We start from the raw sequence: 19,346 nt of genomic DNA on the forward strand, positions 1-19,346 counted from the left end.
TATATTTTAGAATCACTCTGCACTTAATTTCTGCTCATTCATTTAAGGTAATGAAGAAGCATACTTTACTTTTATAGTGGTGTATGGGAGGAAGTGAGTTTTCTGTTGGCTCTGCTTAAACATTATTTCTGTGTTTTTAAAAAGAATTTTATTTCTTAGAAACATTTTGTGCCATTGCCATTATTGTAATGAGGAGTTAACTAACTTGAAAAGAAAGGTAATAGCCCTCAAAATTTTTTTCTACTCCATGGATTATGACTGAGACATCGAGATAGGGAGAATAAAACTTCATTTAAATTGCTATTTAGACTTTGCCGTAACTTCTCTAATTAGACAGTCTTTTATTTCTTTTATATTGGTTTAACTTTTAGCATCTCTATTACAAGTAAACTATAAATTTATAGCTTCTATAAAGCTCCAAAATAAATAATTTTATGTTGCTGAAGTTTTATTTTAAACACTAAAAACTTTTAAAAATTACCCCAATAGAATATGATACATAAGAATCAAGTCTTAATGATCTAACTGGGGGAGAAATACTTTAAGGAATATAACTCAAATGCACATCCCCGTGGGTTTCCAAATTTAGGTAGTTGTATGTGACAGAGGCTTTGAAATTATATTTGCATTATAATAGAATAATTCAAAATGCAACTGCTTCTAGCAATTCAGACCTGGAAAGCTGACCATTGGCTATTAAGGGACTTAAGAACATTTTTAAAAAATAGCCAAAATAATACGAGTCCATAAATCTTAGTCTAGCTGAAATAATTTATGTCCTACTCCCCATCAAGTCTTCCTAAAGACAAAGATATGTATGAGATTCAAGGTAAGACCCAGCTCACTTCAAGTGGAAGGGTTTTTGTTTTGAAACTGATGATAGTCCTTGATATTTATTCAGTATCAATGTCCTGACTTTTTCTGATAGTGTAATTCTTTAGTGAAAAAACTATTGGGAAGGTTTTATTAGCGCTGTATTTCATGCAGGAATTTACTATGACAAATTTAAGGGATTCTTAAGCATTGTCTTTACCCACAGAAAACAGAAAATCTAACTGTATGAAATAAATAATATAACTAAAAACATAATGTGAAATAATTGACTACTCCATTCCAGGATATTTATGGAAAACTTTCAAGCACAGAAGAGTAATTTAACTAGATGATTATAGACATCTCTTCTAACACTGAATATCTCTTATTCAAGGAAATATCATTCCTTGTTTAGTTTTTCTTGTGCGTGCTATCCTCCTCTAACAAAACTATATGTTATAGTGTTACTAAAAGTACGTTAAGTAAACTTAAAAAATATACACAAACATACATACTTTGTAACTAAGCAAGTACTGACTAAATTTCAGAGAGTTGCCTACTCACTTTTATCTGGACAGTTAGGGAATGCTTTCCAGGGAAATATCATTAGATCTTGACTGTGAAAGCTGTCTGTATTAATAGTTCTCAGTTTCTTAGTTTGGATGCCTCCTAAGATGTTAGAAAGAATAGAAGAGTTTGTGGGTTAGTAATAACATAGGGATAGAGTCACTGAATTCAGTTTTGGATGTGTTAGGTTTTAGGTGTCTGAATGTGTTGTCTAGAAGTGAATAGAGTACTTATAGCTGTGGAACTCATTGTATGGAAAGTGGTTTTAGCCTTGGCAGATTACAAGATCATGTAATTTTAGTGCTTGAGCGAGAATATCAAAAGAGCTGAACACAACACCAACAATAAGGAATGGATGTAGCCAAAGAGGCCTGTAAAGGGACAGTCCAAGAACACCAGGAGGAGGGCAACGTCATGGAAATCATGAGAGGAGTAAGTTTTAGGAAAAAGAGTGCTTAACAGTACAAAATGAATCATGAGGTCAAGAAAGGCTCCTGGACATGTGTTGTTATTGTGGTTGATGATAGTGGTAGTGATCATGATAATCATGACCATTACTTAGAAGTATCCCAGGATAGAAGACTAAATTCTATTAGATATTAAGAGATCTGAATTCTAATCGTAGTTAGTTGGCTTTCTAATCTTGTCACATCATCATTGTGAGCCACAGTTTTCACATTTATAAATGAGATAATATTACCCCCACTCCCTACTTTGTAAATCACATGAAAGAAAATAGACAGACACTTTGAAAACTCGGAAGTGTTATCTATCAAGAGTTTGCTGTAAACTGTACCTTAGAGCCGCGGTCTTCAACCTTTTTGGCCCCAGGGACCATTTTCATGGAAGACAATTTTTCCACAGACCAGGGCATGGGACATGGTGTGGGGATGATTCAAGCACATTACACTTATTGTGCAGTCAAACCTCTCTGCTAATGATAATCAGTATCTGCAGCCGCTCCCCAGTGCCAGCATCACCGCCTCAGCTCCACCTCAGATCATCAGGCATTAGATTCCCATAAGGAGCGCGTGACCTAGATCCCTCACATGCGCAGTTTACGGTGGGGTTTGCTCTCCAATGAGAATCGAATGCCGCCTCTGATCTGACAGGATGCAGAGCGTATGCAGTGTTGCGAGCAATGGGGAAGGATTATAAATAGAGACGAAGCTTTGCTCGCTGGCCGGCTGCTCACCTCCTGCTTTGTGGCCCGGTTCCTAACAGGCCACGGACCGATATCGGGGGTTGGAGACTGCAGCCTTAGAGTATGCTGAAAATTATACATTAATTTAATATAAAAAATATGTCACTTATTGTACTAAATTATATTTTAGGAATAGTTTATTGTAGTTCGATGTAATAAAAACAGAATGGAAAAGTAATTTTCTGCTTTTTGCAATTTGCGGCATTGTCAATAAAATGGCAGAGAATCTCAGGTGCTTTTCTCGTCAGTCCTCTTCTGGTAGTAATTATAACTGTAATTTAACGACTTGTAGATAATCTAATTATAGAAGGGTATCAATAGCTATGGGTTCTACTAACCAGTGCTTCTTCAATATTCTCTTCCTTCAGTGTCCATAGGGGGTTGGTTCCAGGACTCACCACCCCTCCATTGCAGATACCCAAATCCACAGATGCTCCATTGCTTTATATCAAATGGCATAATGTTTGCATATAACTTATATACATCCTTTCCATCTTTGAACTTTAAATCCTTTCTAGATTATTTATGATACCTAGCATAATATAGATGCTATGTAAATAGTTGTTATACTACATTGGTTTTTTATTTGTATTATTTTTTATTGTTTTTTTCTGAATATTGTCAATCTATGGTTGGTTAAATCAGCAGCTTCAGAACCCACAGATACAGATGGCCAACTGTATGGGTAACCTAAAGGAAAATAGATTATGTGGGGAGAGAGGGGACCATATTTGGCTTATCCTAAGAAAGAAACTTTCTTAGGATAACTTAATTGTTATTATCTACTACAGAGTTAAGGAAGAAAGTTTTTACTATGTTCTTAAAATAAATATTCAATTGTTAGTAAGAAAAAAAAAAGAAGGTAAGAAATAGTTTGCTTTCAAACAGTTACTATGTCCAGTTTGTTCTCTACTCAATGGTAGAAAAATTTGACTAAAATGCATTTTGAGCGAATGCCATTTAATAAGTGAAATATATCAGTAATTCTGTCTCCTCCAGATTTTAATGAATACATGTATACATTCAACTCTGAACAAAGCAATATATGCATAATTTTGAATTTGGAAGAACTTCTTAGATATTAGCTTGCAAATATGGCCAAATAACTTGGTCTTGTTGTATTTTCAAGGGAGTGTCTCTCATGGGCACTGCTCATTTTTGTCCTTCAGCACTTAGGACATGAGGAAGAGTAGAATTTGGAACAAGGAATTTTTTTTAGATAATGCACAGGACTGAGGAAATAGTCTTTGCCAGCAAGAGAAGAGACACACAGATAAACCATGAGAAAAATAGATTCATTTGTCATGTATTCCCTTGATGTTGATCAGATCATATATAAGAGATAACAATAGTTCATAGTTACTGTGTGCCAGTTGCTGGCTAAATGCTTTACATACACCATTTCATTTATCTGTGCCAATAATCTTAGTAGTTGTTTACTAGTACTTACTAGACCTCTTACAAATGGAGAAACTGGGGCATAGAGACATTACATAACTCTTTCAAGGTGACCTGTTGGGAAGTAGAGGAACAGACATTACAGTCAAGAGCTCTCCAAATCCAGCTCTTATATTCTGTCCTAAACCCCTTACCACCCTGAAATCAAGGATCAATCAGAAATTAGGTTTTTAGATGCTTATAAACACAGTGTATAAATCATCAGACTTTTGGAAGGGTACTTCTCTCTGTATTGTTTACTACAGACTCTGCAGTACAGAGAAAAGTGATGTCTGCCCTCCATTAATTAAACAAGAGCTTACATTCTGCTAGCTACGTGCCAAGTACTCTTCTAAGCACTTTACATACCAAATCTTCTGTGTACTGTATGTATTTCTGTCTTGCAAATGAGGAAACTGAGGTTCAAAGATGACTGTCTGAGATCTAGTAGAGAATGTGGTTATCACTCAAGCCCAGACAGTCTAGCTCCATAGTGTGCTCGTTGTTGTAGTCATTGTGCTGTGTCAGCTCTTACAGGGGTTGGAGAGGGAAGACCAAAGCACACATTATTGTAAACAGCTAATAGGAAATGATGATGTATTTAACAGTGAAATTATAAAGCAAATATAACTTTTTATGCATTCAAGAGCAACATTATATCTCAGAGTTTAGAGACATGAGTGAAAAATATGGACTTTAGTTCAAAAAATCTTCATGGATGAGTTGAATCCAGAAGTGGGTGTAAAATTTGTGACAAGATGACTGGAATTTCTCTCCAGTTCATTCAAGGGATCAACTGAGTTATACCATAGAGATGAGGATTGCTTTTGCAAACAGTGTATTATGATCTATTGAATTTCAAACATTAAACATTAATTTAATAATTTATAAAGATAGGTGAGAGGGATCTACTTTCTTTCACATTTTAAAAGTCAAGAAGAGGAGTTCAGGGTTTTAATATGATGGGAGTAAGGCTTTAATTAGTAGAAAAGTAGAGCTTTGGACAGGCCTTTTTCAAAATGTTGAAAACAGCATTTTTGTAACAAGAATCTGGAATTGTATGTTGGAGTCAATAGAAAAGCAAGACATGGAGTTACAGAATCCTGCGATCCTGGTATTAGGTAGAAAACGCAGGGGGGAGTTTGATGACAATGGGAACGTGGTAGAATTGAACCCCCAAGAGAAATGCTGAAAGAACAGCGCCCCGATTGCTAGCTGACCAGAAATGGAGGGGGAGTATATGTTTTAGAAATATGTATTTTAGAAGTATCATTCCTAGATGTATGTTTCTCTCTCTCCCCCCTTCCCCTCACCTCCAATGTCCTCCACTCTCCTCCACATATTGATTATTTTATTGGAATTAGAGGCCACTATTTAGGAGTTGCCATTTTTGTATAAGAACTTGAAGTTTTCAAATGGCTTAGAAAAACCTTTTTTTGCGGGGGGGGAAAGTCAGATATCAGTTTTGTTTTCCTGGTTGCATGATGTGCCTATTCTGTTCGAATAAATTTGCCATTCTGTTCTGTTTCACACATGCAATTCTAAGAGCTTTTCTGAATTAATAACAACTTCACAGCTCAATATAACTAGAAATAGCAGTTTGTTTTCTTAACCATGGTGTTAATTCTAAAGACTCTTTAATAAACTCCAACCTAACCTTCCTCATCCTAGCAACCACCAAGACTGGGGGAGGATTTTATGATTGAGTAGAGGTAACAGCGTGCTGGAATTTGATTGAAATGAAAGACCAAAAGGTAATAAATGAAATACTACCTATTAAGGCGCATCCTAGGACCTATCTCTGGGGAAACCTGGTGCTTTGGGGAGTGAATTAAATCTTCAGACCTGTTACATGTAAAAAAAAATGAGATGATTTTCCCAAGATTTTTATTTAATGGCTTCATTAATTATGTGTAATAACTGGTTTCTTCTTCAGTTAAAAGCAGATACGTATATTGTGTCCTTTTGTGATTTGTTTTTTTAAAAATTCTTATTACAAAGAAGTTTTCTATACTTCACATGTAACATCATGGCTAGGATTTTCTATACTTAACATGTAACATCATGGCTACTATGTATTATATATAAAATCAGTCTTTGTGATTAAATCAGACGGAGCCAATGGATGTAGAATGACTGTATAGCAAAGGTATGGCAAGAAAGATTGCTTATATGGCATTAGAAATATTAGTGCTCTGAAGTTAGGAACAAGAAAAATTTGGCATCTAGAAAAATCAGTGTGCTTAGAGGGAATCAGAGGATTGCAGGATTCTGGAGAATAGAGAAACCCAAAGCATAGAACAGAGACAGGAGTTCTGACTAAAACTCAAGAATTATTAGGCAAGAATCCTACGGCAAACATCTGAATACCAGGAATATGAACTCTGCTCAAAAGGGACATGCAGAACATGGAAATTTCATATTGACAAACTAGAGTTGAACCCACATCTGACAAAGTCTGGACAGCAGGTGTGATGGACACAGCTGGCACGAACTTTGTCCTGAACGGTATTCCTTCGGAGCGAGGGAGCTTTCTGCCCAGGATGAGGTCAAGAGAGTGAAAAATATGAGTCAACTACTCCAAAGTTGGGAGACGAATCAGCACCTGGCCAGTTTGGAAGAATGAATTACTGGAAGCTATTCAATTTATAACCTTGATTTTGTTACATACAGAGTCACATACAATGTTCCCCAAAGTGTGTAGCTTTATTTTGGACTTTAATTAGTGGGCATCTTTCTACTAATTTTAACATTTTGAGAGCAGACAGAAATTTAGTTGTGAGAGCTTTTAGAAACTAGTCTTTGAAATCTTAATATTTATCATAGAGGTTCATATTTCAAAGTTCTTTTTGTTCTTCCACCATCATTAATACATACTCCTCTCATACCTTTCCTCCTGGGTCCCTTAATAATGTGTGCTCCAAGATAACTAATATATTAAAATACATACAATGATTATTAAAGTTAATTTTATTTAAGCAATATTTTTCCCTAAGACTGTTTTCTCTTTGACCTATGAGTGGTTTACTGGACATATGCTTATTTCTTATTGGTAAAATTTGAAAGTTTTATTAATTTGAACAGGAATTTAAATGAAAAAGGAATTTATCCGAAGGGATGGAATTTGTCTAACTTAAGCCATGTACAAAATCTGTACCTCCCAACTTGATTATAACTTGTTTAATGCTTTTAAAAGTACTTTCCCTATTTCTAAACCAACAAAGCATTGCAAATGCCTTTCTCCACATTCCTCTTCTAAATTAGCTGAATCACCAAGTCCATCCAATATTTTCCAGATTGCTTACTTCTTATTTAGCTATAAAATATCCTTTAAAATATTTCTGCATGGGTTTAATATTAAGACATTGTACCAGAAGACAAATTTTAGCAATATGTTTTTCAGTAATTGTTTTAGAGTTACGTAGTACCTAAACAAAACCAATTAATATGACGATGTGATTTTAAAAATGCTGTCTCGCTAGGTGGAATGGCTCATGCCTGCAATCCTAGCACTCTGAGGTATCTCCATATTGCTTTCCACAGAGGTTGCAGTAGTTTGCAGTCCCACCAGCAGTGTATGAGTGTTCCTATCTCTCCGCATCCGCCAACATTTGTTGTTTTGGGACTTTTTGATAAAGGCCATTCTCACTGGAGATAAGTGATATCTCACTGTGGTTTTGATTTGCATTTCCCTGATGATTAGAGATGTTGAGCACTTTTTCATATGTTTGCTGGTCATTAGTCTATCTTCTTTTGAAAAGTTTCTGTTCATGTCCTTTGCCCACTTTTTAGTGGGGTTATGTGATTTTTTCTTGCTGATTTTCCTGAGTTCTGTATAGATTCTAGTTATCAGTCCTTTATCAGATGTGTAGCATGGGAATATTTTCTCCCATTCTGTGGGTTGTCTGTTTGCTCTTGAAATAGTTGCCTTGGTTGTGCAGAAGCTTTTTAATTTGGTCAGGTCCCATTTATTTCTGGACCCCTGAGTCAGAATTCCTGAAGATGTTTTCCTTTTTATCTGTATATTTGCATTGTTTATACTATTACTGTTCAGAAGAAATATAATGTAACCATATATGTAATTTTTTATTGCCTGGTAGCCACATTTTAAAAATAAGTATACAGAAACAGGTGAAGTTACTTGTATATTTTCTTTAATCTCACACATCCAAAATAATATTTCAACATGTAATAAAGTATTTTATAATTGTGATATTTTACTTTTTTTCCCTCATACAAAGTCTTCAAAGTCTGGTATGTATTTTATATTTATAGCACCTCTCAATTCAGACTAGCCACATTTCATGTGGCCACTAGCCTGTGGCTAATTGACCAGCACAAATAGCCGTATAAATAGCAATACTCCTGACACACTGAGTTCCCAGAAATTCACCTTAAACTTCTTAGTAGTAGCAGAAAACAAGTTAAAACTGAAAATATACAAGGGTTATATTTTCAGTTAAAACTGAAAATATACAAATATAAAACTGAAAATATAGAAGGGTTTTATATTGTATTCCAAATAAGTAAAAATGTACCCAACTTACAGAAGTAATGCTTTATTTTACAGAGAGGACTGCACTGGAAAGTATCAAAGAAGGAGTCTTGAAAGTCAAAGAAGAACCATCTAAAATACTGTCTGGAAATAAGTTTCAAGACCGGTATTTTGTTTTACGAGATGGACATCTCTTTCTTTACAAGGACATGAAGGTATAGTGTTTCAACATGTATACGTTTTTATTTGTGTTGCTATGAACATTTTTATTTTATACCACTCTCAGCCATCTCTCTTGGAAGTCACAGCTTGTAGAACATAAAATGCATACTTAGGAAACTGATGATTTCTTTCAGCCTCTGGGATGCGACATTAATTCATTCGGTAACACAATGAAGAACTTCATATGGCTTTTCTAAGCATTTCGCATTTTTTAGGACAGAGAATGACTTAAGCCCTGAAGAAAAGTCTAATACGTGTTACATAAACTAGCATATAAATTAGCATCTCAGTCAATAAAATTAAGAGAGAATATGCCATACCCTAAGGTAAAAGAGGCTTGAGGTTAGCTAATGGAAATTAATAAAAGGTGGAGTAAAATGGCATACCTAAAGTTAAAATAAATCCTATTAATATATTTTTTATATACTTGAATGAATTGACTCATGTAATGGTATATTTATTAATGAAATCTTATTGTACTCCCTATAATTTAATCCCTTAAAAGCTTTTATTAAATAATTGTGGATTGGGGAAGAGGATTATAGATAAAAAGGGAGTAGATAAATGATGGAGCTATAAGATTATTGAACTTAACATCAGAAAATCTCATCTATGCTAAGAAGTGGGTTGTATGCATAAGTAACTTAACCTCTCAACCTCAATTTCTGAATCTATAATGGGATGATGATAGTATGAGTTTTAATGTTTTAATGCTTAAATAAGAATATATATAAAGGTTCTTTCTAAACAGTGAAACATTTTATAGATATGTACAGTGATAATGCCCACGATTAGAAGAATGTTATAATCATACAACAGAATACTATTCAACAACAAAATAAATGAATATTAATGCATGCAACAGTGTTGGTGGATCTTTAATACGTTTGAAACAAAAGCTTGACACAAAATAGTGAAACCTGGATCTGTTCACAAGAAGCCTGTGAACAGGCGAAACCGTTCTGTGCTGACAGAAGAAAACGTCTGCTTAGGTTAGGGAGAAAGGGTGCGGCAGAAAAGGGTCAGCGCGGTGCTTTCTGGATAGAAATGTTCTTTTATCTTGTTTTGGGTGGTGGTCACATGGGTGTATACGGCAACAGCTCTACTTTGAGATTCAGGCAGCACCAAGGCCATTATTTTCAATGTAGAATGGCAGTCAGCAAGACTTGGAGAATACGTTTTTATGTTGAATTATAAAAGTCACTTCAGTAAACATTGCTTGCATGCTTTAAGTGAGTGGTGCTCCTCTGTGTTCTGTTGTGGAGATGTACAAAGACCAGACTATAACATCTGTTAATATGTTATGAAGAAAGAATCGTTAGACAGCTTTCTAAAGTGCTGCAGTGTATTTGTGTGTGTGTGTGTGTGTGTGTGTGTGAGTGTGTGTGTGTCTGGCTTCTGTTCAGGTCTCCACGTGCTTTAACCCCTTCCCTGGCAAATTCCTCCAGCAGGGAAGTCTCCATGTGGCATAACTAAATCACAGTAGCATTCCTTCTGTGTGTGTCCTGTGTGTGCTTTCCACAAGGGCAATGCAATGTCCAGGCAGGAGACTAACAAAACAGCCCGAATTCTGCAGCCCTTATCAGAGATGTGTACTAGATACTGTACTTGAACTCTCCCCTTATTATTCCACCTGGCAGACCCAGAAGGGAATCTGTCTCGGTATCCAGTGGTTATTATGGTTTATGATCATTCTTCAGTTTTATTGGCAGAGGAATAGTAGAGTTTGTAGAAATAAAGCACATAAGGGTTTGGAGGTATGTGAACAGAACACACCAGATTTTAAGGTTCATGAACTTTAGGTTTGTGTTTTGAAAGTAAAGGCTAGACTTCACAGTTTATTATTTTAGTCATCTAGAACTGAATGTGATTTAATTTTGTTTGGTTCTCTGCAGTGAGCCCACTCACCTTGATCTTCAAAAGACTGATTTTCTTAATCCTTGTCCTTTGATATACATAATATATTGGTTAAGGATTGATTTTGCATTTGGGTATCTGGCTGGAGTATTTAAAAATCAACCTTTCGCAGCTTCTGTGGCTGTCTTTAAAAAAAAAAAACCTAAACTTTGTAGTCCCAACAAGAAACTGAAAGCCTCAATCGTGTGGCAGTAGCCAGTTGCTAGCAACAACTGGCAGTCAGCAGGAGCAGTGACAGCAGTGCAGTCACCATAGCAGCCACCGAACGTTCGAGTGCGTGCTCTGTGGGAAGCAGAGTTCTATACATGTCATTTGGATTAGCTCATTTTATCTGTATAGTAACCCGGTGAAATCGGTACTCTTATCAGTCCCACTTTGCAGGTGAAGAAACAGAGCCACAGAGACATTACGTAACTTGTCCAAAATCGCATACAGTAGGTGGTAGAGTCGGAATTCACTCCAGGCCTCTGACGCCAAAGGCTCTGTGCAGGAACTTACCAAGGAAACTTAATAAGTGTGTATTATCTTAGCTTCGTGTTTTTGCTGACAGAATTTTATTTATAGAGGATCGGTCCCTTTCATTAAATAGTATTCAATATTTTCAAATATGGAAACACATACAATTCAATTTTTATGGTGTTTTCCCTCAAGCTGATGTGCCTTTTAATATCTGCCACAGGAAAGCCTGTTGAAGTGACTCTCACAGATGGATTGTTTTTAGGACGTGAGATGAGGAATCTTGTATCCCTTAACAGAATGAGTTTTAAGGATTTGTGTTTTTTTGAAAGGATCATCCTGCTCCATCTAAGATAATTCATAAAAACTGGTAGGCAGTAGTCTCGAGAGTTTGTCTAAAGACAGTGCTCTTTGACACCGAACACATTTTTTTAATAGTAACCTCAGGTTATGGAATTATTCTCTAAGCATTAAGTGTTTGAAAGTTGTATCTGTACATCTGTCAGAATAAATTAATGTAACTGTTACTTTAATTTGGACATTAAGAAAGGCAGACAAGAGATTAATATTTGTTCTTTAAACTCAAACTACAATTATTTTTAACACATGATTTTGTTTTGCTGGTTATTTTTTCATGTTACTAGTCTGCTCCTGTTAATATTGATAGTGCAATCATTGGCAGCGTTAACTTTTCAAGTGATTTTACAGTAACTAATCATTGGTAACATACCCCGACTTATTCGAGTAAAGATTTGGCTCTGGTTCTAGCGATTGCAATTAATATGTGTGTGTTTGTGTATATTTAAAAAATGATTTACTGAGAAGGGAGTAGAAATTACAAATTGAGAAGTGTATTTAAAGAGACTTTGTGCTAATTAGAGATAATTTATGAATGCTCATTAACAACAAATTAGGGTAATACACAAGGGAAGATATATTTCGTTTTGCAAGTTTTCCCCACACAGAAAATGTTAATTGTTTTCTGACTTGATTTACATAAAAGGTGAGAGGTTTCAAAGAATATTGCCATTATACTGTTAATGGTGTGAAAAAAGCAAATGGGTAAGGGCAGCCATTAAAAGTTGCATGCACTAATAAGCAAACTCCTTTTAGCCACAGGAATAATTTTTTAAGCACACTCATTTAATTGGCTTAGTTAAAAACTTTCCTTTGAAATATAGTGGCTGAAGCAACACATAACAGACTTTATAACAGTCTAGTATATTGAACTTTTTGGAGGAATTCTCCAAAATTACACATACCAAAAGAGAAAGTTGTAATAAGCCAACAGTAAAGTTATCTTGCCAAATGAGATTTCTTTTTATAGAGCTTTCCATTAAGATCTATATAGTTCCTCTTTATGCATATTCAGTTTAAAGATCAAAATGGAAAAGATTTCTTTCCACAATTGCTGATCTCGTATCAAATTATATATCCTTTGGTTTTTTTGGACAGGCTAGAGTATAAAGTAATGGGCTTGCATGCCAGGGATGGCTTGGGGAATCAGTTAAATTACTGCAGACTCCATTTGTTACCAGAAGTTCTTCAAAATGTAGGCAATCCTGGACTCATCAATGTCCTGCATGAATGAAGACTATATAGTTCAGGCACAGTGTTTTTGATTCTCAAATATGCAAGTCCGTCTTCCCCATACTGCTGGAATTGCTGTGTCTCACCCTACCCTGCTACTGCAGTTGGGACTGTGTTGCGACATTGACCTCAGTTGTAATCTGATTTAACCTCTGACAAAGGTGGCCAGAAGTCACCTCTATTGGGCATACTCCTAACAGTCAGCTCTTCTCTCCTAGAATGTATCCTCTAGTGGGGTTTTTATTACCTTACAAAGCTACGTCACTGTTCCATAATGTAGACAGTTCAAATTGCTAAAATGTTCTTCCTTAAAATTCAATAAATTAGCAGGCTACAAAAATCAATATCCAAAAACACGTCCCCAGTGGAGTTAAAAGAGAAAATTCATAAACTACCAGAAAATAGCCTTAACAAGAAGCAGAGGCTTATTTGAAAAAAACTACAGAACTTCGTTGATAGAAATAAAATTGATGTTAAGTCTACTGATATTGATTTATAAGTTTAATACAATACTTTTCAGATTCTCAAAGGGAATTATTTTATGACTTTGCAAAAATGATATAATTCACCTCAAAATATATAATAATTAAAAACATTTGGGAGGAGGATAAAATATAAAATAGATGGGAAGTATTTTCCCAATCAACTATTAAGGCATACAGTCCAGTTAAAGTAGCTTAGATATTATAATCTAGGTATAAAAGTAAAACAGAGAGGAATGGTACCGTGAAGTCAGGTAAAAATTGTGTATCAGGATTTAATGTTTGATAAATATGCCCTGAATAGTGCATGTCTAAAGGAATGTTTGTTCAATAAATCAGGGTGAGATAATTATCAACAACGAAAAATTCAATTTAAATTTTCATTTGTACTATAAAAAAATTAGAAATATTCCAGATTGATGAAAGAATTATAGCCTAGAAAATAACAACCCTTATAGCTACAAGACCATGAAATTGAGTATTTATCAGCTATGTGGGAACACTTTAACTTAAGCAAAAGTTACAAAAGTCCAAAAGAAAATATAATTATATCTGATTTCATAAAAATAATGAAAGAAAACAACGAGCAAAGTGAAGGCAAACAGCACCTTGGATGGAATATTTCATTATAAAGACAAGGCAATTTCATATTTAATATGCAAAGAACTAGTACAGACATAGACGTAAAGATGTGGATAAATTAATGACCACATCAAAACTGAAAATGGCTAGCAAATACATAAATACACATGTAACTGTAAGTAAATGGACTCTGTTTAGCCAAGATCTTTTTTATTTACATAAATTTATAGGATACAAGTATAATTTTGTTACATGATTTTTAGATATCCATCACCCAAATAATGTATATTGTACTCATTAAATAATTTCTCATCATTTACCCCCCTTCCAGTTCTCCATTGTCTGTCATTCCACACTCTGTGTCAGTGTGCGTACATTATTTACTTTCCACCTGTAAGTGAGAACTTGTATTTTTTTCCTGTTTCTGGTTTGTTTCATTTAAGATAATGATTTCCAGATCCATCCATGTTGCTGCAAAAGACATGATTTCATACTATTTATGTCTGAATAGTATTCCGTTGTGTATATACCACATTTTCTTTATCCAGTCATCCATGGATGGACATTTAGGTTGATTTCTATCTTTGCTGTTGTGAATAGTGTTGCAATAAACATGCAAATGCAGGTAGCTTTTTGCCCTAATGATCTCTTTTCCTTTGGGTAGATACCCAGTAGTGGGATTGCTGGATCAAATGGTAGTTCTATTTTTAGTTCTTTGAGAAATGTCTATGCTGTTTTCCATAGTGGTTTTACTAATTTACCTTCCTACCAATAGTGTATAAGCATTCTCTTTTCTCCACATCCTCGCTAACATCTTTGTCTTTTTAGTAATAGCCATTCTGACTGGTTTAAGATGGTATCTCATTGTGCTTTAATTGACACTTCTCTGATGATAAGTGATATTGAGCATTTTTTCATATGCTTGTTTGCCATTTGTATGTTGTCTTTTGAAAAATGTCTATTCCTGCCTTTTGGCTATTTTTTAACGAGATTAGTATTTTTTGTTATTGAGTTGTTTGAGTTACTTGTATATTCTGGATATTAGTCCCCAGATGTATACTTTGCAAATATTTTCTCCCATTCTGCAGGTTGTCCACTCGGTTGATTATTTCTTTTGCTGTGCAGAAGCTTTTTAGTTTAAGTCTCATTTCAAGATCTTATTCTTAGTCATATTGCTAGCCTCTGACTCAGTGCTTCCATTTCTAGAAATATAGCCATAAGGGAAAAAATCTAAAATGTTTTATTAAATATTATCTACAATAATAATAGCAAACTTAATAATAGTGATTAGGAGTAAATTCACCATGTAAATTCCAGGCCTTTGGTCACCACAGCATTGTTCTTGATCATCTTCCTGATTACTTTTTCCTCTATATTTTCTTTATATCCTCCTAATTTGTTTGCTCTATGAAAACTAATTTTTAATTTTATAAACATATTTCACCCCCCTTTACTTTTTTTTGAGGATAAAATAACTTTATTGATGTCATTTCAATTCATCCATGTATAAAAGCTCATTAAAATTCATGTTTCAAATTTCTTGGATCTTTCCCTAGTAAGTATCAGACTAATAAAAATATTTTCTCCAGCCTGAGCAAGAGCGAGACCCCGTCTCTACTAAAAATAGAAAGAAATTATATGGACAACTAAAAATATATATATAGAAAAAAATTAGCCGGGCATGGTGGCACATGCCTGTAGTCCCAGCTACTCGGGAGGCTGAGGCAGGAGGATCGCTTGAGCCCAGGAGTTTGAGATTGCTGTGAGCTAGGCTGACGCCACGGCACTCACTCTAGCCTGGGCAACAAAGTGAGACTCTGTCTCAAAAAAAAAAAAAAAAAAAAAAAAATATTTTCACATACATATTTGATTCTTACATATTTAATATATATTAATTTGAAATTTGTTTCACACAAGTCTGTGGCTTTACTACTTTTCAAGACAAAGATCACATATTAAAATACAGACTATTCAAAACATAAAAGTACACAGTTGTAAAGAATGTGTTTTATAATATAGATCTTGCGGACAGTACAAACTGTACTATGATTTGTCTATTTGAAAACAGAAGCAGCGTATTATACTGAATTCTTGTGTCAGGTGCGCAGGAAAACTTGTTTACAGTCCTCCTTTATAAGATAAATACCAAACTACTTCCCACATATATTACAACCATATTTGGTTTAAAAATCACAAATTGATAACAAATAAATACAAAATGCTAGGAAAAGTTTAATATATAAGGGAAAAAACATGTCTTATGGATTGTATTACTTTTCAAATTTGACTGCTTTCATAAAGATACTGGTAATATTTTAACTTATTTAGAACTTGGTACTTATTTGAGCTGTGTATTTGCTACATGGGCTTTTGTGCATTGTCAGGGTTACTAACAAACATCCATACTGCAATTTCTATGAAGCAATATGTTCTAGATTTATAATAATAGTAGCTGTTATTTCCTGTGAGCCTCTTTTATGCCCATGACTGTACTAAACCCTTTATAGGCATTTTCTTGTTTAATCTTTACAATAATCCTTCACAATAACTCTTTACTTTTTCATTTAATCTTCACAGTAACCCAATGAGGTTGTTAGTGTTTTTATTATCCCTATTTGCCAACAAGCAAATGAGGGCAGAGAGAAATAAAATGTAGTCAGAAGCTAGCAAGCCAGATTTCCATCCAGGTCCTTATGACCTAGAACACCTTGCTTTCAGTTATAAATGCTATCTGCATACCAGTTTGAAGAAAGAGATTTCCTTGAGGATTTTTAGGATATGGGAAATGTTGTATTCTAAATTAATTCCTTGGTTATCATCTGTATAAAATCTATTGCAGGGGTATCCAAGGGTAAATAATGAAATGTGTGAAGTTTTGATATTAAATTGTTAGATTAGAATATAATGATTCAATTTTACTTCTGTCAGACAAGACAGAGGTAATATGTTTTCCATGAGAAAACATATTCAAAAATTTTTAAAATTGTTTAAATATTTACTTATGCTTAAATAAATATGTTGCAAAGAGTGTGGAGAAAATATAATCGATCTAGGACCAACTGTAAATTTTTAGAATCTACTTTAATGAATTATTAGTGATAATTTTCATTAATATGGAAATGTGAGATAGTTCAGTATCTATCCATGCAGATTTACAGTCTATTTTCTATAATTCTGATATTCAAAAAGTGCATAAAATCACAACCCATTTGGTGGCAAAATCAGAACCAAAACAACATGGAGATATTTATATTAATAGCTTTTATTTATTAATCTCACACCATATGAAATGTCATGCATTTAAGTACAGAAATATAAGTATATTTGAATACAAGGTCCTGTCATAGGCAGTACTGGAGGTGTGTGGAGTCACATAACATATGGCAGATGCGTTGTATTTTATTGCATTGTATTTTCACAATATGAAAAAAATCACTTCTGATGCACATCTGACCCCAAGTGTTTTTCAATAAAGAAATATGGAGCTGTGTTTATGTGTGTTTGTATATACACATATACAAACACACACATATGCATATATCCAAAATTATCCATTTAAATATATATATTTGATTATATGGTAATCAAAATAGTCTCCGTTTCCTAAAGCTTGTTCATGAAACATTAAAGAAACTGAACAATTCTAAACCCAGTCATAAATGCTTAAGGAAAACATAAGGAAATTTATGAAATCTGTTTAATTAGACATTATTTTGTTTTCCTTACAGAGTAGTAAGCATGACAAAATGTTTCCCCTCAATTCAATGAAGTTTTACCTTGGAGTGAAGAAGAAAGTGAAGCCTCCAACAAGGTAAAGCTTGAAAGGAAAGTGTTGTTGAAAGGGAAAAATAATGGGAAAATATGTCTAAGGAGTTAGGGAGCAGTAGCATTATTCTAAATTTTTATAAAGAAAGTTTTAGACAAATTTCTTAATTTGCTTCACCTGTGGCGGGATCCCGTGGAGATCAAGGAACTAGTATGAGGAGATAAGGAGGCATGATGTCCACGCGGAGACTGAGGTCGGCTCCTTGGTGATTATAATCTCCCCTCTGGAAAGCAAGGAACCCCCAGGAGGCCCTGTCTGCTGGGAAGTACATGGGTTCCTCTAAATCTCCTTCCTTGATCAGTGACATCACAACCTGGGGGTGATTCAGGCAGGTCTGCCCACAAGGGGGAATGTTCCGGGCACGTCTGCACACAGGAACAGGGACGCAAATGCTAGAGCAGCCTCCTGCAGCCTGGCCTTGAGAATGTTTTCATCCTGGCTCTGTAATTTTCCCATTTTGTTGTGCGGAATTTGGTACTCGACCCTTAGCATATCCACGGTAGAGAAGGGGTGGACCCTTCTTGCACTTTATGTGCCTCTGTAACACTGAATTCGCCCCAGCATTTGTGCGTCCTACAATTTCTTATCACAGATGACTTTGAGTAGCCAATAAATGTTTGCACTAGTGCTTACATTAGTGAAACATCATTTTAATGAACTGTGTGTGCCTCCTTCTCTTCTCAGAGAGTCCCCCACCCCCATCCATGACATCACAGGACTTCCTCCCTTTGTCTCCCTTAAGCCTGAATAAATTCGTAGCCAAATCCCTCAACATTTATATTCACTTCTAGCTAAATCGTACCCATTGAATCATCACTTGTGGAAATCAGTTCTAGTGTACATTCCACTATTAAATCTCACTTCCTTAATGCCTGATCCTGTTTCCAGTCTTGTAAAATGTATAATTGTTAATGTATGTTTGTGTGTTTTTTTCCTACGTGACGCAGTTGGGGATTGACCGCATACTCTGAGAAACATCACTGGTAAGTTAGCAGCTGCTGCCTTTTGGACTTGATATATTGGTGTCAACTTCAGTAAAAGAATAACTTCAGTGTTTGCCAGGTAGAACTACAGACAGAAAATGTTTTACCTCAGAGAAATTAAAGTCTTTTCTAAATACTTTGAGCCTGAGAAGAGGAAAACAGATTTGTACCAGCGTGCAGGTCTTTTCAATCCTGTGTGTCCTATTTGGCAATGCCTCGTAGGAGAAACTACATTTGACTTCTTCAATAGTTACAAGTGTGGAATCCAGCTTTTAAGGGGTAAGTGGGCAAAACTCAGTTTTAAAAAAGGATAAGAGCTAGCTAAAATCATATTTAAGAAAAACATATATTCTGGTCTCAAAACCTGTTCTTTCTGTATATGTATTTTTTTCCCATATACTGTCACCAGTATCCGGCCGTCTCCCTAGAGATTGCATTAAATGTCTCCTTCCCCCACACCCCTCTGTCTAAATCACAGAGCCATATCAGGTCTGCCTCTTCATCACCTTCCTCATCCACCCATACCTCTCTGTCTTTGGGGCCAGGCCTTCACTGGTCTGCGTGGGTTATTCCAGGAGTCCTGAGTGCTCCTCATGTCTCGGTTTTGTTTTCTAGTGTGTTCCCCACTCAGCCACCACAGAGACTTTCTACACTGTATCACGTTTCTCTCTTGCTGTGACTCTTCTGTGAATCCTGTCACCCACAGGATGAAACGTAGGACTGTCAGCGTGCTGTGCAAAGCCCTTTGGTGTAGGACTCCATCAACTTCATC

At 35.2% G+C, this 19,346-nt stretch overlaps 1 protein-coding gene across 1 annotated transcript in view; it reads left to right on the forward strand.

The window, feature by feature from the left end:
* The window catches only part of ARAP2 (ArfGAP with RhoGAP domain, ankyrin repeat and PH domain 2), a 178,182-nt gene that overhangs the window by 144,319 nt on the left and 14,517 nt on the right, over positions 1-19,346 (forward strand). Inside the window, exons 28-30 of the mRNA XM_069494099.1 lie at positions 8,592-8,731; positions 17,494-17,576; positions 18,539-18,574. Of these exons, the coding sequence (XP_069350200.1) occupies positions 8,592-8,731; positions 17,494-17,576; positions 18,539-18,574 (259 nt within the window). The remainder of the gene's footprint in view (positions 1-8,591; positions 8,732-17,493; positions 17,577-18,538; positions 18,575-19,346) is intronic.

Source organism: Eulemur rufifrons, chromosome 19 (assembly GCF_041146395.1).
Source record: "Eulemur rufifrons isolate Redbay chromosome 19, OSU_ERuf_1, whole genome shotgun sequence".
Taxonomy (NCBI): Eukaryota; Metazoa; Chordata; class Mammalia; order Primates; family Lemuridae; genus Eulemur; species Eulemur rufifrons.